Source organism: Psammomys obesus, unplaced genomic scaffold, assembly GCF_907164565.1.
Source record: "Psammomys obesus unplaced genomic scaffold, mPsaObe1.curated_primary_1811, whole genome shotgun sequence".
In the NCBI taxonomy this organism is placed as follows: Eukaryota; Metazoa; Chordata; class Mammalia; order Rodentia; family Muridae; genus Psammomys; species Psammomys obesus.
Genome location: NW_026592118.1, coordinates 8985230 through 9009499, shown reverse-complemented (window position 1 = coordinate 9009499; position 24270 = coordinate 8985230). Strand labels below are relative to the sequence as shown.

Genomic DNA, 24270 nt, shown 5'->3' with positions numbered 1-24270 from the left:
TGCTGCTGCTGCTGCTGCTGCTGCTGCTGCTGCTGCTGCTGCTGCTGCTTCTTCTTCTTCTTCTTCTTCTTCTTCTTCTTCTTCTTCTTCTTCTTCTTCTTCTTCTTCTCCATCTTCTCTCTCTCTTTCTGTCTTGTTGTTGTTTTTTGTTGTTGTTGTTGTTGTTGTTGTTTTGACTTTTGAGACACAGTTTCTCTGTGTAACCATGGCTGTCCTGGAACTCACTTTGTAGATCAGGCTAGCCGAGAACTCACAGAGATCTGCCTGCTTCTGCCTCCCAAGTACTGGGATTACAGGCTTATGCCAAGGCATGTGCCACCACACCCAGCTCTGTCTGTGTTTTAACTACCCACTGATTCAAGGAACATGAACAGTGTACATATATTCTACATACCCAGCCTGTACTTTGCACAGCAGAGAAGAACACTTCCGAAGCTCCCTGCCCTTAGAAGCCAGGTCCACTGTGGAGAGACAGGCATGTCACAGTGGAAGGACTGTAGAGAAATAAAGCAGGTAAGGGGAGGCAGTGTGCAGTAGAGGTGGAGTTGAGGGTGGTGTATTACTGATATTTGCTGAGCTCACAAATATAGCAAGTCCTACAAGAGGAACTTTAGTCAAGACCTAGAACATAAAGTCAAGAACATGGAAGAAAAGCTACTTCCCTATCATAATTACGTCTTGTTAGGCCAGGGTTCAAAGCTGGATATGACTGATAATTACTTTCATCACTAGTAGCTTGCGTACCACCTTCCTGTGCTATGAAAGCTAGCTAATAGGAATGAAGCTTCCAGATTTGACCCAGCTTGCTTCCTGCATGCACGGAGAATCTTCAGCAAATGGGTCTTAGTGTCAAGTTTAGGGAGGGTAATCAAAAGCATTGGCAATAAATTGTAATGTTTAGGGGTCTCTGGGACTTCACCAGCCAAAAACTCACAAAGAGATAAGCCAACCTACCACTGGGTTGTTAGCCTGTGGAATTTAGTAGCCCCATTTAAACATTTTATATATGGGTATGTGTGTGTCATATATTTTCTCTCATTTGTGGATATTAGCTTTGAATCTTTAACATCCATAAATGAGAGAAAATGTGATATTCATCTTTCTGAATCTAGGTTACCACACTCAAAATGACAGTTTTCAGATCCATCTATTTATTGGTGAATGTCATAATTACATTTAACAACTAAACAATATTCCCTTGTGTAAATGTATCACATTTTCATTAACCATTCATCAATTGATGGACATCTAGGCAGTTTCTATTTCCTGGCTATTGTGAATAGAGAAGGAGGGAACACTGATGAGCAAGTATCTCTAGAGTAGGATACAGGGTCCTCTGGATATATGTCAAAGACTGGTATATCTGGATCATGTACCAGGTCGACTTCCACCTTTTTAAGGAACATCCACACTGATTTATATAATGGCTGCGCCAGTTTGCATTGACCCATCATTGAACAAGTGTTTCTCTCTCCCTGAATCTTTGCCAGCACTTGTCTTCATTATTAACTATGTTCTTGTGCAGTACTCAAGCTCATAGCACTTACTCTTCTAAGACTTTGTACCTCTGAGCATCAACTCTTCTTTTTCCTACTCCTCCTTTCCTACTCCTCCTTTCCCTGCTTCTGGTACCCCCATTGAAGCATCAGCAGCCATCCTGCAATCTGAGTCTCATATTATATGAGAGTCACAGTAAAAGACTGTCGTTCCTAGGAGCAGCACAGGCCTGACATGGGGCAGTCTGTTAGGCCATGTGGAGGCAGAAATCAAAGCAATGAGACCTGTTTCCCAGACCAGGGCCTTCATGCACAGTGATCCCTAAGGAGACCAGATGCAGGACCAGGGAAGGGTTGGTATCACAGATTCTGACACACATGACCTCTGTCTTCATTTCACTGGACATTTCAGGGCTGGTTGTATCCTCCTATAGGAGTGAGCACTTTTGTATGGATAATGTAAAAACAAAATTTTTAAAAAATGTACAGTAATCCCATGCAAATGGAAATGAGCCACCTCAGAGGGATGAGCAGCATGGCTGCAGCTAAGTCCGTGGGTCAATGAACAGGGACAAGTGCTGGCATCTGAACAAGGTGGAACAGAGCCAGAGCACAGCCACGCCAGCCACAGGGCCAAGAGATGAGGTTGTGCATGTGAGGGAATGGACAGTGACAAGTTTGGAAGGAAGCAGCAGGTAAATTTCTTCAGGTGCTTCTGTTTCCTCAAGAAAAAGGAAACAAGGTCAGCAACTGAGGTAGTGAGGAATATCTGAGAAAAGAAAAGGTCACCCAGCTATTATGAATAGGGCAGCAATGAACACGGCTGAGCAAGTAACTGTGGAGTAGGATGTTGAGTCTTTTGAGTATATGTCAATGAGTGGTAGAGCTGGGTCATATGGTAAATTTATTTTTAGCTTTTCGAGAATCTCTCCATTGGTCTCCATAATGGCTTAGTGGTTTGCCATCCTACCAACTGTGAATGGGCTCCCTTTCCACCACACTATGTCCAGCATCTGTTGTCAGTTGTGCTGTTGATCTTTGCCATTCTAATTGGGGTAAATTAAAGTCTCAAAGTTAATAAGATTTGCAATTCCCCAATTGCTAGGAACTATGAACATTTTTTAAAGATATTTTGAAAGCCAGTTTTTCTTCTGAGAACCCTCTGTTCCTGTCCCAGGCCTGTAGTTTCTAGGAGCAGCACAGGCCTGACTTAGGGCAGTCAGTTAGGCCATGTGGAGGCAGAAATCAAAGCAATGAGGCCTGTTTCCCAGACCAAGGCCTTCATCTTTTTTGAATAGGTAGTTTGGTTTTTTACTCTGTTTTTAAGATTTTTTTTATATAGGTAGTTTGGTTTTTTACTCTGTTTTTAAGATTTTTTTTATATAATCTGAATATTAAACCTCTGTCAGATGTAGAGCTGGCAAAGCTTCTTTCCCACTGCATGGGTTTCGTCTGTAACCTGGTTGATTGTTTCTTTAGGTGTGCAGAAGCTTTTTAGTTTTATGAGGTCCCACTTGTCAGTCATTGGCCTTAATTCTTTAGCAGATAGAGTCCTATTCAGAAAGTCCTTTCCTCCACCTACACCATGTATGGTATTTCCTGTTTTCCTTCAGCAGTTGCCCTAATTCAGGTTTCACCTGTAGTCCTTTGCTCTATTTGGAGATAATTTTTGTGCAGGGTTATGGATACAGGTTTTCTTGCAGGTGGACATCTAGTTTCCCCAGCACCACTTATTAAAGATGCTTTCTTTTCTCCAGCTTACCTTTTTGACATCTTTGTCAAATATTAAATGGCTGAAATTATATGTGCTCATGTTTGGATCTTGGATTTTGTCTATTTCTGTATCAATACCATATTGTTTGTATTACTATGGCTCTGCAATTGATCTTAAAATCTGGAATAGTGATCCCTCCAGCATTGTTCTTTTTGATCAGGATTGTTTTGGCTATCCCAGGTCTTTTTTGATTCTGTATGAACTATAAAATAGTTATTTCTATTTCTTTGAAAAATGAGATGGAAATTTTTGTTGGGATTTCATTGAATCTTTAAGTAGCTTTAGTAAAAATAGTTATTTTCACAATATTAATTCTACCAATCCATGAGCATGGGATGTTGTTCAATTTTCTAGCGTTTTTCTCTAGCTCTTTCTTCAGAGTAGTTTAAATTTTTAATTGTAGATATCCTTCACTTCCTAGGTGAGATCCATTCACGGGTATTTTATCTTCTTTGAGGCTACTGTAAATAGGAGTGTGGTTTGAATAAGAATGGCCCCTATAGGCTTCTATATTTGAAATTGGTCACTACAGAATGGAACTAGTTAAAGAATTAGGAGGTGTAGCACTGTTGGTAGGAAGGTTGAGGTTTTCAAAGTCCATACCATGCCCAAAAGCTCTTGCACGCCTGCTCTTCCCCTACTTCTGCCTACATAACAGGATGTGCCTTTAATTTCCTTCTCTTTACTTACTGCTCAGTAGGCCTCAACACTACACAAAGAACTATAGGCAACTAAGTAGTGCTTGAGAGTGGGAGAAATAAGTCTTCCCTAGAAAAGAACACACTAACTGGTTATCCAAACTCAAATGGTTAGCCCTGAAAACATTCACATAAGGAACTTATACTGAGTAGGTTGTATTTATAAATATATGTGTATATACATCTACATACATATATGTAACAGCAATTAATGGGGGAAAAAATCCATGAATTTGAAAGAGAGCAAGGAGGGTATCCTGAAGGATGTGGAGTGAGGAAAAGGAAGAGGGAAAAGATGTGATTATATTACAATGTCAAAAATAATAATAATAATAATTTAAAAGAAAACTCATCCAGAGACTCTGAAGAAAACTTAAAGAATGGTCACATATTGGAAGGAAGTGCAGGTAGCAGCATCAGGAGTGAGCACAAACATTAGGAAGAGCAGGCAAGCCCTGGGCTTCACCAGATACAGCACAACCCCGGAACACAGGCAACAGCCTGAGACAGCACTCAGGCAGGCTCCATTTCTAACCCTGGCCAGGCAATACAGCTTGGACAAGAAAGGTTGGGTACAAGGGGCATAAAATGAAGGCTACTAAGAGAGTGGCATGGTGGGTCTCCATTGAAGGACTATGGAAACATATCACAGGAAAAGAGCTGGAGAAATAGGAGGGCTGGCTTGCAGTAGAGATCCTTGAGTGTGAAATGTGCAGGCACTGGATCACAGTAGAGAGCAAGGCCAAGATGTTACAGACAGAAAGAGCACCAGAACAGAGGGCTAAAAAGACCGTAACAAGCATAAAGAACCACGAGAGTGCCATCAGAAAAGAGAGTTCTAAGGAACAAGGAGCTACTATGATAGAAGAAGCAGGAATGGCCTGGTAGTAGAAATGGCAGGACCACAAGAGGTCAGAGTGTTGCAGGATACCTAGCAAACCCCGAGGAGGAAAGAATAGCATGTGGGGAAGAACACAACAGTGCTACACAATGTGCCACCCACCCTCAGAGTAAAGACAAGCTATGACAAGACAGCCACCACACAAAGGGGGTGGGGACATAATGGTGCTGGAGAGAACAGAGAGAAGTGAGGGTGTGAGAATCACAAACAAATTAATTTTCAGATAAGCAGCACATGCAAAAGTTACAGAAGCCAATCAGTTCATGTCAGAGGCAGTCCCTGCTCCCATTACTATGAAACACACCTGGAAACTGAACTGCCATGGGTTACATCTGTGGAGGGGTTCTAGGTCATCTCCATGAATGGTACTTGGTTGGAGTATCAGTCTCAGGAAAGACCCCTGTGCTCAGATTTTTTGGTTGTATTGCTCTCCTTGTGGAGTTCCTGTCCTCTCCAGATCTTACTATTTCTCACTTCTTTCATAAGATTCCCTGCACTCTGCCCAAAGATTGGCCATAAGTCTCAGCATCTGCTTTGATAGTCTCCAGGGCAGAGCCTTTCAGAGGCCCTCTGTGGCAGTCTCCTAACTTGGACCCTGCAGGGACCATTTCTGACATGAACTGATTGGCCTGCTCTTTGATCACCTCCCCCTGAGGGTAGAGCAGCCTTACCAGGCCACAGAGGAAGACAATGCAGCCACTCCTGAACAGACCTAATAGACTAGGATCAGAAGGAAGGAAAAGAAGACCTCCCCTATCAGTGGACTTGGGGAGGGGCATGTGTGGAGAAGGGGGAGGAAGGAAGGATTGGGATGGGAGGAGGGAGGGAGCTACAGGAGGGATACAAAGTGAACAAAGTGTAATGAATAAAAAAAATTAAAAAAGAAGTTACAGAAGCTAAGGAACACAGAAACCCAGCCAGAATAAGACCCTTGGAAATATAGGGTCAGAAGTTTAGACACTGTGAACTCATCTAAGTACACCCTTTGCCTTGAGTCTCCAGGCAGCATGGGAAGGAGGTTATGTGAGGAACAGGAGGGACAGGGTTCTGCCAGGATTACAGGGAATTCAGAACTCTGTGTAGAACTCTGTGGATCACTCCTACTCACTTACATGTTTGGGTACTAAAGCCTTATTTACTTTTATGCTTTACTATTTTTTTTTAATTCTCCATCAATCAACTAGTTTATCATCTTCAGACAGTTCTAATTCATTTGCACCACATCTGATGCAAAACAGGGAGAAGATGGGGAACGGGCTGAGGACAGCACAGCTTCCTTGGGGCATTTTGACAATGTACCAAGCACAGCTTTGCTACCTCATTAAAATGGTTTATGAAAAAGAACAAAACCACTCAAAAGTTTATACAAAAAGCACTGTCAAGTGTCAGAGGACACTGGAGAAGCCACAGTCGGGAATTCCATGTTTCAGCTACACTAATACATTTAAAGAGACATGGGAAGTCCATGCCAGTACAGAGTGCTGGCCACAACACGCCATGCCACGTTCAAGGTGAAACAAGTGTTAGCCTTACAGCAAATTCCTTCTTACCACCCGTCAAGTGTAGAGTCTCTCCAGGGTACTATAAGACTGCTCTGGAGAAAACACATATCCCAAAGCTGCCTGTAATAATCCCCCACAGCCCACACGCTAACGTACCAATAGTAACATGCCACCATCAATTCCCAAAGCAGCATCTTTAGTACATTTTTAGAGTCTTATGTTCTTGCTATTCTATAATTCTTCCCAGAACAAGAGTAAAACATATTTTTGCTTTATAATTTAAAATATAAAATAATTACTACAACAAAATGCATTTAACATTACACCATATTTAATTAAATCCATGAGGAGGGCTTGCCATACTATAGGCCTATTTCTACTCTTTCCTAAAAATAGCAAATCATTGGAGCTGGAGAGATTGCTCAGTGGTTAAGAGCACTGCTTGCTCTTTCGGAAGACCTGGGTTTGATTCTCAGTACCCAAATGACAGTTCCACCTGTAACGCTAGTTCCAAGGGATCCTATGCTCTCTGTCATCCATAGGCACTGCATGTACATGGTGCCCAGACATACACGCAACCACAATACCCATATACATAAGTATTTTTTAAACTTTAAAAGAGCAAATCATAAAATGTTCTTTTCTTCTTGCTTTTTCCTCTTTACAGACATTAACCAATAAACTATAGAAGCTTACAATCCTTAATACGGTCAAATGTCAACTTGGCCCTAGAATCACATATATAATAAACAATTCGGCCCATTAGTTTTCCATCTGAAATAGCCCACAGTGGCCAATCACAGAAACGCATTATTAAGCAGTTTCCTTAAAATCACTTTCAAGGCAGCTTGGCAGCCCAAACAGTTGCAATGGTGCAGGACTAACCTAAGGCTGGAATAAAAATCACCTGAGCCAACAGTGCTCCTGAGGATCTCCTAAGAAAGCCTATTCTTACTTTCAACTCTCAACCTATTCAACCTTCAACAGGAAGGACACAAGTGGGCCAGTCACTGAGGCAGTACAGTGTGCAGACCTTGTAACTACAGATGTCCAAGGAGCTATTGTGGAAGTCTGCTGAGCCCCCGTGGCCACTGGCTCCAAGGGTGCTAGCCCTATGGCCCTCACCCATCTCTCTCTAATTCTCACAACCTCCCTCATCAGGAATGTCCTTTGTTACTTGTAAGCCTCTGAGAGGGCAATATTTCTACTCTTTAATTGTTTATATAATAAACAATTCAGCCTATTAGTTAGAGACAGCCTAACAGTCTGTCTTTGTTAAATTAAACAAGTTTTCTTCCTGGTCTAACTATGTAACACAGACACACATACCATGAAGTCTTCTCTGCAGTGCTTCTTCTTCTAGGGTAATCATATAAATTTGTTCATCCAGGTCTTCAAGAATCTAAATTGAAAGATAAACTACTCAATAATGTACATGACACTTCAGGCTCTGCGGCCTATTGTTTTTAGACCATGCATTGTAGTGACTCAAATAACTAAGACTCCAAAATTAAAATGGCCAAACTATTTAATTTATGGAAATTTTAGTCTATTTTATATACTTTATATACTTTATTTTTAATACATTTATGTTTTTCTATTTTAGTACTAACCAAACACTTCAAAACTCGATATAACAAAATATCTATGAGCATCTAAATTGGGTGTTTTAAGGCTTAAAGGATTACACTTTGTAGCATTCTCAAGGGCTGACAAGTGCATGAATTTTAAACAGCAAATATATCTTTATGCACAAGCTATTACTTCAGAGCTAAGAGGAAAAGATCATTCAGTACAATGTTTGTCTCTAAGCTGGAGACTGGCAAGAAAGCTCAGTGGTTATGCACATTGGCTGCTCTTCCAGAGGGCCTGGGCAAAAGTCAATCCACAACCAGATATGGACTAGCTTCATCTACATGGTAAGTTCCAGGCTAGCCAGAATTACACAATGAGATCCTGTCTCAAAATTTAAAAAAATAAAACAAAACAAAAGCCCTATAAACTATATAGGACACATAGGACATCCCAATTTTTAATTTGATACAGTAAGTACTTCCATGAATATTGGAAGCTGAATCATAAAATCCATCCGAGACAAAGCCCTAGAGAAGTAATATGTTTATATACACACATTCAATAGCATGTCATATAACAGCAGGGGTAAAGCACTCATCAATCACCAACGGATGAGATAGTGTCTTCACTGTCTTCAAAACTAGTAAAACCTAAAACTTCAATTCTGGTTTTGTTAACATAACTGTCCTATGAGAAGATTCTGTCTTCCTGGCTCTGAAGAAGTGTGGAAGCAGCAAAGCTGACAGAAGTGCTCTCTGCCACCCAAGCTTCTGATTCCAGCAAAGCAATCCAAAGGGAAGAGTTGTGAAAGTAAAGTTAAGGATGGGAATAACTGTTTCATTGCACCTGACAAGGTGCTCTACAATCATGTGAAAACATCCATAAAGCAATCCATTGCTTTTCAATCCTTTATAAGTATCTGTAGTCCCCTTCAGCCTGGCACTAAGCTGCCATTGAATAGATGTGCCACCAGATCCACACTGGAACTAATAAAATAATAAAAACAAAATAAATAAGAAAACTGGATAATAAACAATGACACAGAATGACCATCACATAAGCAAAGGAAGGGGAAAGAGACCTCTCCAGAAACCTTACCAAGACTGAGATACTAGAAAGCATGTGGTTTCCTAAGCAGGAGTGGTCTATAATGAGGTCAACTGGATGACCAATGAGAGATTAACCCAAGACTCTTACTCAGTGAGGTGACAGAGACTAGAACTCTCCTCTCTGTCCCATTTCTCATCACTTTCTGCTGTTTGAATTTAAGTTGATCACGTTTCCCTGTTCTTCTTCTTCTCCTCTTACTCCATCAAGACAGGGTTTCTCTGTGAGGCCTTGACTATCCCAGACTCAATCTGTAGACCAGACTGACCTTGAACTCACAGAGATCCGCCTGCCTCTGCCTCCCTGAGTGCTGGGATTACAGGAGTGCACCCCCGGGTTTGGTCTTTTTTTTGCATGTTCTCTCTCTTTCTTTTCTTTTTTGTCCTAAGATCTAACACTTTAAGGATTTTCCTCTTACAGTGTAAACTATTGATAATTCTAACCACAGCTAAATGGTAACAGGAGAATCACAGACATGTGTGTCATGTGCCTCTAAGTATCCCAGCATCTTTACTACTTCATATGCTAAGAAGCAAAGGCTCCACTTCACAAGGAAACTCCAAGCACCTTCAGGGCCTTGGTTCATCACTACTGTGGACTAACAAGGAGCTCAGACATGGGCATCCCATGAGGACTGCAACCAGGTAAGAATTCCACACAGTAAAAGAAATGGCAAAACTGAGGCTTAAATAAAATGTTAGCAAAGGTCAGTGGGAAAAATTACTTCCAGTTGAGGAAAAAGAACACTCAGCCAATGTCTTTGATGACTAGAACACCAGACCTAACTGACAGCCTAAAGGAAGAGGAACAGGCCCTTCCGGCATGGGAAGCCATGTGCAAACACAGAGGTAGAGAGGCAGCAAGTTCATGAGGAGGAACTTAGAGAGGACTAACAGATAGTGGTCTGGAGCCTGGGCTCCAGGTTCAAACTTGCACTTACACACCTCTGTGACCAGCTACTCAGCTTCCCTAGACTGAAACCAGTTTACCTACAAAATGAGACTACCATCACCCAACTCATGGCCTGTCATCAAGATGACATAAAGCTGAGTATTACATACAGCACTTAGAACCAGCATGGGACAGATGCAAAATTACTCAGTAACTAGCATGGTTGCTGGATATCAGGAAAAACAAAGAAAGTAAAAACAACTAGAGGTGCGGAGGTGTTGTTAATAAGACAGCATGGGGAAAGGTGACCCTGAAGTACTTTGGTTTTGTAAGTGAAGAGGGGGAGCTGGCAGTGCTTAGCAGACTATAAGCTTTCTTATCTGAATGAGAGCATGTAACTGAATAAGAACTGAGAGAATATAATTTCAAAAACAAGAGTTTACTGAAAGATCATCTATCTTAATATTGCCTCAGTATTGTTCCCTTAATGAAATCACCACAAAAGGAGGACAGACACATGGCCAAATGGCTCAGCAGGTAACCCTGGTCAGGTACAAGTCACTAACACCAGTAAATATGGAGAAAGAATGCAGTGCAATGGTGACCACAGTGATGTGTGAACTTCCTTCCAGGAGACCACCGGGCACTGTTGCAGGCATGAAGTACTGCAGACAAAGCAAGCCAGAAACAGACAGCACAGAGCCCTGTGGCCCGCAGCAAGGCAGCGTCAAACTGCTATGGCAGTCTGTGAAGAAGCAGAGGGGAGCAGCATATGACACAGAGAAAACCCTGAACATGTAGATGGCTAAGACTCAAGTTTGCAGGAGGTGAGAATCCAAGGATGGAGCTTAAATGACAGGTTTCCTAGGAATACCTAAGAAGTTATTATCTTTAAAAATTGACAAAGAACACAAAAGGGGAACAGATCATGATATCACTACCCACTAAAAGTCATTTTAAGATAAATATATGATATTTCTGAGAGGTAAAATATAATTCAAGATACAGTGTATATATTTTCAGAAACTGGTTTGTAAATCAAAGCACCGAAATTATCAGTATTGGTTTTGTCTCTGTGTTGTGTTTGTTTGAGGGCTTTGTTTGGTTTATTTGTTTTAGCTGTACACAACTCTCAACTCTGTGGCCCAAATAGACTTGAGCTCACAATCCCTAGGCCTCTCACACCCTAGAGTCGAAGGCATCCACACTCTGACAGCTATGTAATCGATTTTGAAACAGATAAAATTACTGTTGGATGCAGGGCAACGAACACACAAAATACTTACAGATACCTGTGAAGTTTGCCTTGAAATTTTCTATACAAACTTTTACTTAAGTGCATATAGTTAGTACTTTAAAAAGAAAAAACAGATTTTGTTTCCAAAGATTAAAAGATTGTTTAAAAATTAAAAACATGAATTATAAACCAACAAAAATATTGTCCTTAATTTTTAAGTCTTCATTACATAATCAAATATGAAAATACAAGTATTTAGCAAACACAAATAAAATACTTACCGCTGGCTTCACCAGCAACTGACCCACCACTGTGAACATACGCGAAAGGCCAACTGGGGTACATACTGCAGAAATAAAATCACTGGTGAGAAAAGAGGTCCTCACCACTCAGAGACAGGCTACCAGTAAGCAGGGAAATCAACCTAAGCGCAAGGTAGTAGAGTTGCAACCCCAGCTTTGCTTCTCCAGCTGCTCAGAAGGTCCTTCACCTCCCCAGTGAAGACAAAGGCATTGTGAGGAGGCCAGGCACACCACATGAAATGGGAAAATGAAAGAAGGCTACAATAGTCAAGATCCTAAAGGATAAACACTCTTGTTTAAAACAAATAGACCCTGGAAAAGGACACACAACATTTCATCTGTTGGAACAATGAGCCAGAAAAGAGTATCTAAAAGTGACAACTAGTTACAAGCCCTTTGAACTATATTTGACAACTTACACTCTCCCTGAGATACAGCGTGATATCTTCAGGAAAACCAAACAATTCTGAAATAAAAACTATAAATTCATCAAACAGAATTTTCTTCTTTCCCAGTGTTATACCTGGGCTAGCGGTAGCTGGAAAGAATGTGTACATGGGGTGGAAGTGCCTGGGGTACATGTTAAAAGTTTTGTGAGCAAGGCTGTGCTGGCGCGCACCTTTAATCCCAGCACTCAGGGAGGCAAGAGGCAGGAAGATCTCTGAGTTCAAGGCCAGCCTGTATTACAAAGTGAGTCAGGACAGCCATGGCCACACAGAGAAGCTCTGTCTCGAAGAAGAAAAAAAAAAGCTTTGTGGTACATGATGTGTACGTGCACACGTGTCTTTAACCCAGTGCAAAAGGCTTTCCTCGGTGAGCAAAAGCACCCAGTCAGTCAAAGTTCTGCTTGTTAAAATTTATCTGGAATAATAATTTTTTTAAAAGTTAGCGTCAACTCAAAAACAGTCTCCATTATTAAGGAATTTCATCAGAAAATTTTCAGGGGACAAGACAACTTCACTGTCAGCATCATATTGAAGAATACTTACAGAGAAGCAGCAAACACCCCATCAGTGAAATGCAGGAGTATAAATAGGGCAAGTAGAACTCCCAGAGATCTGTGAAGACATCAAAGCATTCAGTAAGTGTAAGTGAAGCACATTAAAATAGTCTACATTCTACTTAATAAGCAGTAATATGATAAACATTTTAACTGCCTATTTGACTATATTAAACAGTCTAATTTCTAAATTACAGAATAAAAAGATCTAAAGTAAAAAAAAATTCTTAATTCTTTTGAAAAATCTGTTTCAAAAGGAGATAATGTTTCATGGAATTTTAAGAACAGAAACCAATTAATAATAAAATATATGGAAAACTTCTTAGTCTTCTGAAAAAAATGAATATTCATTGCTTTGCTTGAGTATCTCTAAAGATATCTAAATTATGTAAATTAACAGAGTTAAGCACAAAAATAAATACTTAAGTTTTTTAATTCTGCCAGGTATGGTGGCACACGCCTCAATCCTAGTACTCTGGATGAAGAGGCAGGCAGATTTCTTGTGAGTTTGAGACCAGCCTTGTTTATAAAACAAGTTCCATGACAGACAAGGCTGTTACACAGAGAAATTTTATCTCAAAAAACAAACAAACAAAAAAAAAGGTATACAATTGTATCCCAAATAAGGGCCATGATAGAAACTAGCTAAAACAACAATCAGGTACCATATAGAGACTCCATACTGGCAGCATCACTGTCAATCAGGGCGGATGCCACCCACACTATCCCAAGAATCAGCAATGCAAGCAGCAGCAGCATGACCAGAGTTTCCAAAACGCGGGCTCGGATTCCCTTAAAACACAACAGCAAAGCATTTTAATACTTTTATAGCATCTCATGAGCAATAAAAGCATAAAACCATCCTTTGGGAGGGTATAAACTGAATAAGTTTATATTATGTTTTTAAATAAATAGAGAAAGCCCTAAATGTTTATGGTTTGTGTTTAGAGTGACTTTTCAAAATTATATTTTTTAGTATTTTTAAATTTATATTTATTTTATGTTCATTTGTGTTTTGCCTGCATGTATGTCTGTGTGAGGTTTTCAGAAGCCCTGGTACTGAAATTACAGTCAGGTGTGAGCAGCCATGTGGGTGCTGGAATTGAACCAGGGTCCTCTGGAACAGCCAGTGCTTTTTTTTTTTTTACTGAGCCATCTCTCCAGCCCCTCAAAGTTATATTTTTAAAAAATATTAAACTTGGAATAAAACACAACAAAATTAATCACTCCAGCATTTTGCATCAACATTTTTATTATTTTCTAGTACTTCCCAGTACGTTTGTGGATTTACATCTGTGCTTCTAAGTAAGGATTGCCAGGCTGACACACATTGGGGACACTGGGCTAGAGCACTGACATCCTCCACCAGATCAGGAAGGGCACCTAGCAGCCTCTGGAGTCCTCTAGTGGCCAACTGGAGAACTGCCTGCTGGACAGCAACACCAAGAACACAGACAGTACACCACATATATTGCATTCGTTTTTCATATAAAATGGAAATTCTTCTAGTTTATGAGGCTTGACTACAATAAGGAAGAATTATGCATATTTTAAAAGTAAAACCGTTTTAGTTTTAAAATTCAGACTGAAAGACCAGACTTGTCAACTTGGAAACTGCTAGACAACGCTAGAAAACCTCTTACTCCTAAAGTCACCAAATGATTGTTTCTGTTACAAGTTCAAAGATTTACACATCCCTGTTTTATGCCTCTAACTTCTAGCAGCAAACTGTAAGTATGCCTATTTCTCAGGAATCGTGCATTTGTCTATTTCATACTGAGAATGGTTTAAAGATCTAAGTTTCAAAGACCCAAAAACATCTCAATTTGCCTGATCTTTGCTAACACTGACATCACATCTCCACAATTCTGAACACATGACACTGAAGTAATGCCTCAGCTCAGTGTGCTGATATCAGGGGTAAAGTGTTTTTGTTTCCTACCTATCCTTCAAAAGTGCCACAGTCCTATGCAGGCTTTAAATACTTGCTAAGATGTGTCAGTTCACTCAAAGGATATATGGTAAGTTCAAGGCCAACCTGAGTTACATAATGAGATTCTGTATCAAGAAAATTGATTATAACATCGGCCCCACCTACAACCAAAATACTGCTTGCAATTGATACACTCTGGCAAAGAGGAAATTCATTTTCTCCAATGAAGTCTCACCAGATATATCAACCATACTTCAGGGAAGGCCCCATGCCTAGGAGTAGTTGGCTAACACAAAACAGACTCAATAGTATTTTTATGGGCTTTTGGTTTCATTTTGATTTGTTTGGGCATTTTTGGCTTTGCTTGTTTGTTTTGACTTTCATTTTTGTGTTTTCGTGGACAGTTTTGTTTCTTGGTTTTTCTGGATTTTGTTTCTTGTGGGGTTTTTGTTTGTTGTTTTGTTTGAAAGATAGGGAAAACAAACATAAAGCAGTATAGGTAGAGATGTAGAAAGGATCTGGGTGGAACTGGTGAAGCAAGAAAATATCAAAATATATTGTATTTTTTTTCATAATAAAGAAATAAAATATTTATTTATTTATTCATCTATTTATTTATTTATTTATTTATTTATTTATTTATTTATTTATTTATTTATTGCAATGCTAAAAGGTTGAACTAATGGCCTCATGCATAGGGCCTCACACATGCTGGGCAATCACTCACCACGGAGCTAGGGTAAGTATTTTTAAAACTTCCAAATAAACAGACACTCCATGCTAACTTTATTTCAAAAAACAAACTACGAAGAGCCTTATGAACAAATGTTTCACATTTTGACAGATAATCTTCATTTCCTGTCCCCTCCAATCCTTCCAGAAATCTGTTCTTACCTAGACTCTGAGGAGACCCACAGTATGATATGGTAGCAGGACTGTGTGAAGTCCTTGTCCTTGACTTCCACCAGACTGCTCAAATACTCCCCATCAGGGGGTTAGTCTTGCTTGTTCATCCTAAGGAAGTGTTCAGAAGCACGAAAAAACTCTGCTGCACCCTGAACTGGGCCTGCATTGTGCCTAGACAATCTGTACACTGAGCGCTGACTACCTATAGTTATCCCACGGGGTCTGATAAATGTTTCATCCTCTTCCTCCTCACAGCTACAACTGACACCACCTCTTCCTGCGTGGCCTCTGACTCCCTCAGTTGCTCTTCTACACCTCAATTTCTGTCCATTTTTATTCCTTTAAATCCCACAGCTCAATTTCACACTGCCAATCTTCTCACAGTCTCTGTGAGAGCTTCTGAAATATAAATACACATCAAGATTACCAAGGGGCCACAAGGTGCCAGCATTATCCCCAAAGTGGCTGTTCCCCTGCAACTTGAGGACAGCGGCTCAGCTAGCAAAATGCTCAGTTCTCTTTAAATCTACCAGACCTTGTCACATAGCCAACAACACTAAAAGGAACACTGTAAGCTAGATAATCCTACTATGGCCAAGATCCATAAACCCTTCGGTATCATCACAAAGGTGCCCTAAGCTTTATTCTAAAATCATAGTTTCATTTGCTTTATCAGGTCTTTTTTTTCAGTAGCTTGGACTTCAATAAACGGCATCATTATCTATTTGCTGTTTAAGTCAACACCTGGAAATATCAATGTCACAGCCTTTCCTACCAGGTCCTGCAGCCACAAACAAGTGACATGATTCTAACCAAAGAAACCCCAAAGTCTCCATCATAAAACTCCTAGAGCTAGTAAACACTTTTAGCAAAGTGCCATGGTACAAAATTAACATAAAGCCACACCAATAGCTTTCCTATACACCAATGACAGACTGAGAAAGAAACCAAAAAGACAATCCCATTCACAATAGCATCAAAAAATTCACCTAACCAAGGAATTCAAAGACCTATACAGTGAAAATTTTAAAACACTGAAGAAAGAAACTAAGACACCAGAAAATTTTTTTTTAATTCCCTGAACCTGGTAGAATTAATATCATGAAAATAGCCATCCTACCAAAAACATCTACAGATTCAATGCAATCCCAATCATATTTCCAGTGCAAATATTTCATAGACATTGAAAAAACGACCTTAAAATTCATACAGAAACAATAGCCAAAACAATCTTGAATAATAAAAACAATGCTGGCTGATCTCAAGTTATACTGTAGAGCCACCACAATGTAAACTTGTACAACCACTTTGGAAATCAATATGGCGCTTTCTCAGACAATTAGGAATAGCGCTACCTCAAGATCCAGCTACACCACTCCTAAGCATATATCCAAAAGATGCTCAAGTATACAACAAGGACATTTGCTCAACCATGTTCATAGCAGCTTTATTTGTAAGGACCAGAACCTGGCAACAACCCAGATGTTCCTAAATTGAGGAATGGATACAGAAATTGTGGTACGTTTACACAATGGAATACTATGCAGCAATTAAAAACAAGGAAATCATGAAATTTTCAGTCCAATGGTGAGAACTAGAAAAGATCCTCCTGTGTGAGATATCTCAGAAGCAGAAAGACACACATGATATATACTCACTTATAAGTAGATATTAGATATATAATATAGGATAATCATACTAAAATCTGTACACCTAAAGAAGCTAAGCAAGAAAGAGGACCCTGGATAAGATGATCAATCCTCATTCAGAAAAGCAAATGGGATAGACATCGTAAGAGGGAGAAAACAGGGAACAAGACAGGAGCCTACCACAGAGGGCCTCTGAAAGACTCCACCCAGCAAGGTATCAAAGCAGATGCTGAGACTCATAACCAAACTTTGAGCAGAGTTCATGGAATCTTATGAAAGAAGGAAGAGATAGAAAGACCTAGAGGGAACAGGAGCTCCACAAGGAGAGCAACAGAACCAAAAATCTGGGCACAGGGGTCTTTTCTGAGACTGATACTCCAACCAAGGACCATTCATGGAGATAACCTAGAACCCCTGCACAGATGTAGCCCATGGCAGCTCAGTGTCCAAGTGAGTACCCTAATAAGGGGAACAGGGGCTGTGTCTGACATGAACTCAGTGGGTGGCTCTTTGAGCACCTCCCCCTGAGGGGATGGGAGTGGGGGCAGCCTTACCAGGCCACAGAGGAAGACAATGCAGTCAGTCCTGATAGGCTAGGGTCAGATGGAAGGAGAGGAGGACTTCTCCTATCAGTGGACTGTGGGAGGGGCATGGGAGGAGAAAAGGGAGGGGACAAGGAAGGAGATGAGGGAGGAGGCTACAGCTATACAAAGTGAATAAACTGTAATAAATTTTTAAAAATAAATTTAAAAAAACAGATGCAATGGAAGCTAAAATAGAAACAGAACCACAGAAAATCTAAGAGGGAAAAAAAAAAACAAGCTAGAGTTGGTATAAAATGAAACCCAATTTCTCTCGCACAAAACATTACGAAATAATGTCCCAAAATGGGCATATTAAAGAACAGTATGAGCTAAGTAGTTCCAAAATGGTCTCTGAGCTGAAGAGGTCAAAGCTATTATCTCCATGGAGCTCGACAATGCATGGGAGAAGTGGGTTGGCAGACAGTGAGTTAATACTTCTCAGCGTTTTATTTCTTTGGTCATGTTAGCTCTTTGTATTGAGCTCCCTGGGTTTGACATTAAGGCAGAATATAACCTTATCAAGAATAAAACAGAATGCAAGGATATGTGGGGGGAAAAAAAAACACTTAAGGAACAATCTAGTTCATTAGTGTTCTTCCTGTGTATTTTACCAAGCATACAAAAATATCTACCCATGGAATCATCTGTTTGTGTCTATACCATACAGTCAGTTTTGCCTGACAAGCCCAGTGTTAGATCTTCTATCTAATGAAATTACACAATCAACACAGGCAAAATTAGTTGGATGGTGTACAGATTCAAACTCAGTCTGTAGCACACTCCAGGTACAGGGCAACAAGCATAAAAGGACATGAAAGTAGATGGGGCTAGCTGGGAAGAGGAGGAGGTGGATAGTGGTGGGAGGAAATGAGACAGTAATATGATAAAAAATGGAATAGATGCATGTACAAAGATGCAATAATGAAACTATTATATAAAATTTATAGATGCTAATAAAACCATGAAAAGAAAAAAGAAAAAAAAAGCATGATACTGGCACAAAAGCAGAAACATTGATCAATGGAATAGAACTGAAAAACACTAATATAAATCCATGTACCTATAGGCACCTGATTTTTGATAAAAATACTAAAAAACATACAGTGAAAAAAAAAAAGATTGCATCTTTAACAAACAGTGTTGAGGAAACTGGGTATCTATCTAAAACAGAATGAAACCAGATATTTCTTTTCCATCCTGCACACAAATCAATTCCCAAGGGATCAAATGTTAGATTTGAAGCTTCAAGAAGAGTATGGAGTACACATCAGAATATTGGTTCATATAAGGACTTTAGACTCCAGTTACCCAGGAAATAAGAATAATCAACAAGTGGAATTTAGTGAAATTAAAAGTTTCTGTACTGCAAAGGAAATAGTTAGTTGAAAAAGTAGCCTACAGAATAAGAAAACATCTTTGCCATCTATACATCTAACAGAGGACTGCAGTCTAGAATGTATAAGGAACTATTTAAATGAAAAAAACTAAACATCAAGAAAAAAACAATTAAAAAGGGTGCTATTGAGCTGAACAGAGTTTTCAGAAGGAAAACAAGAGGCTAAGAAATATTTTTAAAGTGTTCACCATTCTTAGCCATCAGGGAAATGTAAATTAAAACTACTTTGAGATTTGATCTTATCCCAGGCAGACAGGCTACGATTAGGAAAATGAAAGTCGAAGGTGGTAGTCAGCCTTTTGTTGTCTGTGTGTGAGTGTCTATGTGGGGCACTTGGTTTATTGTGGTTGGTGACCTCCCCATTCCCTCCACCCCTTCTCCTCCCCGGCTGCAGTGGCTGCTCCCTGGGCCCTAGGAAATGAGCAATAACGATGACATAGAGGTACAGACTGATGCCAAGAAACAGACTCATCATAAAGCACTGGAATGAAAACGTAGGGACCACATCAAAGACAGTCCCATCACTCCAAGGAGAGAAAGCATGCTGGGCCCAAATCCTAGACAAGCAACAGTATATATCCAGTATATGCTAAGGAAAAACCATATGCACGAGCAAGACATTGAGGACTCAAGTGGCAGAATGCTCTTCTGGAGCAACAGGGAGAAAGCAAGAGCTGATCAAATTCTTTGTTCCTGGGGAATTCACTTCTCTTCCTCCCTCACAGAAGGTGCAAGTAAAAGGAAATGCAAGTAACCACCTGGGTTAGACCATCTCACATAAAATAAATAACATGAAGGGTTGACCCTCCAGGCTCAAACTGAGCTCAAGGGATGGGCAGTGGGCAGCAGCATTGGGTTGGATAATGGACCAAGCAGCCTGCTTGTAGGGATGTCTGTGGAAAGGTCCAGGTATTCTGTGTGTATTGGTGACTCATTTCCAAGTGTCCAGCTTGTCATTCCAGGTGGATTTTGGTCGTGAGAGCCAAACAAAAAGTTTTCTTTGACCCAATGTACATTGTCATCTTTTCCTGCTACACTGGGCCCTCACACCTTCAGGAAACCTAACATTGCTGGGCTAGCTTTCTCCTCTCTCACTGCACTGCTCAATCCAACAGGGAACTCTTACTCTGATCTCCATGCTGGGTCCATGCAGGACAGTGGCTCATCACTTCTCTTCAGGGTGGTATGGCAGTGACTGGCCATGTTTCCTGGGGCCCCAAGCCCAGCTGAGAAAAGAAAAGGAAGAAATGGAAATGTGCAGGTGGAACAGCCACCTGAAGGGAATGACTTCTGAGCCACCCTGTGCCTTGGGGACCAGCAGGCAAACCCTTAAGAACAGGCTAGACCCCGAGTCTAAGCCTTGGTTGCTCCAATCTCTAGAAGGTGGTAACATGCTCCCGTGGTTGCCTTTTAGTCTGTGCCTTGTAGAAGGCAAGGTCAAGTGCCCGACTGCAGACCAACTACCTTCCTCAGACAACAGCCTCTACACCAATGACAACGGTGGTACCATCTCTGCCTTCAATGGGGGTTCAGACTCCAGCTCAGAGACTGAGCCTGAAGAGTACCCAGAGCAGGAAGAAACTCCAGATAGAGGGCAGCTAAGCCATGCGGGGCAGGCCAGCAATAAAACTGTCGTCTCCACCATCTCAGCCTCCTTTCAGTTCATCATTAGAACAGTCAAAACCATTGAAAAGACTGTTTATTTTCCTTTTCTTTTTATTGTAATTTTTGCATAGAAACTCTTGGACAGTAGCTCTCATTTCCTTCCCTGTGTCCACTATTTTTAAATGTATTCCCTTCAGGGGTTCCTGTCCCCAGCAGAAATTTTAAACCAAACACCCTAACTTGGCAACTCTTTCTGTAGAGGACAGACAGCGGGCCAGACCTCTCAGTACAGTGTCCTGCCCACCCCACCAGCTCCTTCAGCCCTCAGAACATGTGCCTGAAGGATGCCTGCCCTGCTAGGCTCTCCTCCCAGTCCTCCATCACCTGTGTTTGGTAGACTTTGTGAATCAGTGAAATGCTGTGCTTTGACAAGATGACCTGATTGGAGTCATCAGATCAGGGAGAACTGATCCCTCTCTTTTGTGAGAATTATTTTTCAGAAAAGCTATCGCTCCTGTTGAAAGACCAGATTCTTGAAGAGGTTTGTGGTAGAAAACGAAATCGAGGTCAGATATGCAGGATCCTTGGCATGTGTCGCTCTTCAGTTGGTTAAGCCTGCAGAGCCAGCCTGGTATGTATGGACAGGAGATGGCAACACTGAATTGACCTCCCAGGCGTGGTAAGGATGACTATTTGTGGGTGGGGCAGGGAGGGAGTTTTAGGTGGGGTAGAGGTTTTGTATTAAGGGACAGTGATAATGTTTTGATATTTGTTTCCTGCTACTAAAATTTGAGTATGAATGAAGTGCCCCTATTTCTGGTGGTGTCAATATTGTAAAGTGACAGATTCATAAAGTAATAATCAAATATTCAAAAAAAACAAAAAAGAAGTGAAAGTAAAAAAGGATGTGGAAAACAGGGAGTCCTCAAGCCCTGTTCTTAGGAGTGCAAACTGTAACCACTATGAAAATCAGAATGGAAATCCTCAAAAAGTAGGAAACAGATTTACCATATGAGTTTAGCCATATGAGTTTACTTATCACTAAAACAAGGCCAATGGAAAATTTGCAGCACACACACACAGACATTCATCAGAAATCTACAATGGTATTGTTTGGCACTGTGGTGGCTTGAATGAGAATGGCCTCCAAAGGCTTATTGGACCCATTAGTTAAGGAACTGTTTGGGAAGGATTAGAAGTGTGGTCTTGTTGGAAAAGCTATATCACTAAGAATGCACATTAAAGTGTCAAAGGCACACTACCAGACCCAGTCAATCAAAGTCTGTTAGTCATTTTCTCTCTCTCTCCCCCTCCCTCCACAACCCACATTTGCAATTTGCAGATCAAATGTGAGTTCTCAGCTACATCTCCAGACAGGTGGCAGGCAGATGGGGCAATGCCAATCTGCCTGCCACTACAGCCCTACCATGATAATCATGGACTAACTCTCTAAAACTGTTAGCAAGGCCACAATTAAATGCTATCTTTTAAAAATTATTTTGGTCATGGTGCCTCCTCACAGGGTTGTCACAGTAACATGATAGTCATATACTCAAAGGACTCTATTTCCTATTTCAGAGACACACATTCAGCTAAGTTCATAGCTACTCTACTGACAATATCCAGGACATGGAAAACTGTCTAAATGCCCATCAATTGATAAATATATAATGAAAATGTGGTACCTATATACAGTGGAATTTTATTAGCTAAAAGAAAAATGAAATTATGAAAACTTCAGGTAAATGGGTAGAGACAAAAAACATACTGAGTGAAGCAACTCAGATCCAGAAAGACAAATATCATATGTTCTCTCTCCTATGTAAATTTTAGTTTAGGATCATTAGATTTTTGTGTTTAATCTGTAGTACTTATGGAATCCAGGAAGAGAAAGGGACCACTGGTGGGGAGTGGGAAGAAAGATCATAAAGGAGTGAGACTAGTAGAACATATGTGATATGGAGTAAAACAGTGTCTTCTGGACATAGCAGAGCCACTGTACTTCAAGAACTCACAGTAGCTAAGGTTACCTGCACAAGATCAAGCAAGTTAGTATTTCAGCAGAGAGGTTAGGGAGGCTCACAAGTCCCCACCCCTAACTTCCTGAAGGGCTATAGACAGTTCATGGCTTGTGAGTGAAAAGAGTCCCTTTTCTTTAAGGGTATGGCCCCAGGTGGGTTAGCCATGCTCTAATGGATGGCTCCATGCCCAGGAATATATGGGAAGCAGTCCTCATATCCTTCATCCACATAGCCATATGAGTTTACTTATCACTAAAACAAGGTCAACGGAAAATTTGCAGCACACACACACACACAGAGACATTCATCAGAAATCTACAATGTGGTAACAGATAGAAGTTGGAAAAATTTCCCAGAGGACAACAAGATGAAATGTTTTTCACACCCGGCAGGCATCAACTTTGTCTCCACCACACAAGCCATGTGCACTATTCTCAGTTAACTCGCCTTACTCATGTCCTTGTTCAGTCTCTCTTGCCCATTTCCCAGTCTTGAGCAATTTTTTTTTCTGGCACCAGAAAATTTGTGTATATAAAATAAATTATTAAAGTGGGTGTCTTAGTCAGTGTTCTATTGCTGTGAAGAGACCAAGGCAACTCTTAAAAGAGAAAGCACATAATTGGGGCTTGCTTACAGTTTCAAAGGTTTAGTCCATTATCTTCATGGCAGAGAGCATAGCAACAAGCAGGCAGACATGTTGCTAGAGAAGCAGCTAAGAGTTTTATATCTGGAAACTCAAGAGGTCAAGAGAGACACAATGGATCTGGCTTGAGTTTTTGAAACCTGAAAGCCACCCCCAGTGACACACACCCTCCAACAAGGCCACACCTCCTGTTCCTTCTCAAGCACTGCCACCCCCTGGTGGCTAAGCATGCAAATATATAGGAGTAATTCTTATTCAAATGTCCAAAATGGGGAGACAATATAGTCTCACACTAGTAACCAGTATATAGTAGCACAAATACAAAGAATGCGATGAAACCCAATTGAGGGTGAGCTGGCTTTCTTTAAAACAGTTAAGTTAAAATCTGTCAGGTGTAGTGCCTAAGGCTTGCAATCCTGGCACTTAGGAGGCTGAAGCAGGAGAATTATGCATTGGCGAACACTGTCTGCTAAAATAAAATATTAATCAAAACAGACAGTTGTCAATATGCACAGGAGAATTAATCAAAACCAAGTGCCTTGTGAGGGCGTCCAAGCAAGCCCAACAACAAGGGAAAGTAAGCATGAAGATTCTAAAGCCCAGGTGCACTCAGGAAGGACTTGAACTATAGTGCCACTTTGGAGTCTCAGCAGTTATGAGTAGATTAAAAATACTTTTTTGTTGTTTTTTTGAGACAGGGTTTCTCTGTGTAGCATTGGCTGTCTGTCTTAGACTCACTTTGTAGACCAGGCTGACCTTGAACTCACAGAGACAGCCTCTGCCTCCCAAGTGTTAGGATTAAAGGCATGTGACAAGAAGGCAGTAAGGTCAAGAGAGTCCAAGGGTATAAAAAAGGTAAAGAGATGGAGAAAACCCTGTGCCCATCTTTGAAGAAGAAATCTGAGGCGATTCAGTAGGAGACATGAATCTTTTCTGAGCCAGAAACAAAGACAGAATACAAAGGTTAGTATGGAATTATATGACTACCACATCCCAGATCTTTATCCAATAGCGCTCCAACGAGAAATAAAAAGAAATCAGAGATGCAGA

The 24270-nt window shown here is 40.6% G+C and overlaps 1 protein-coding gene and 1 pseudogene across 2 annotated transcripts in view; one reads left to right on the top strand and one right to left on the bottom strand.

Moving 5' to 3' along the window:
- Lmbr1 (limb development membrane protein 1) overlaps positions 1-24270 on the bottom strand; it is a 125008-nt gene that overhangs the window by 43102 nt on the left and 57636 nt on the right. For both annotated transcript variants that reach the window (XM_055612725.1, XM_055612726.1), the window contains 4 exons: positions 13149-13275; positions 12473-12541; positions 11463-11527; positions 7701-7773 (listed from right to left, as the gene is read on the bottom strand). In XM_055612725.1, the coding sequence (XP_055468700.1) occupies positions 7701-7773; positions 11463-11527; positions 12473-12541; positions 13149-13275 (334 nt within the window). The remainder of the gene's footprint in view (positions 1-7700; positions 7774-11462; positions 11528-12472; positions 12542-13148; positions 13276-24270) is intronic.
- Positions 19586-20553, top strand: LOC129680881 (protein max-like; annotated as a pseudogene).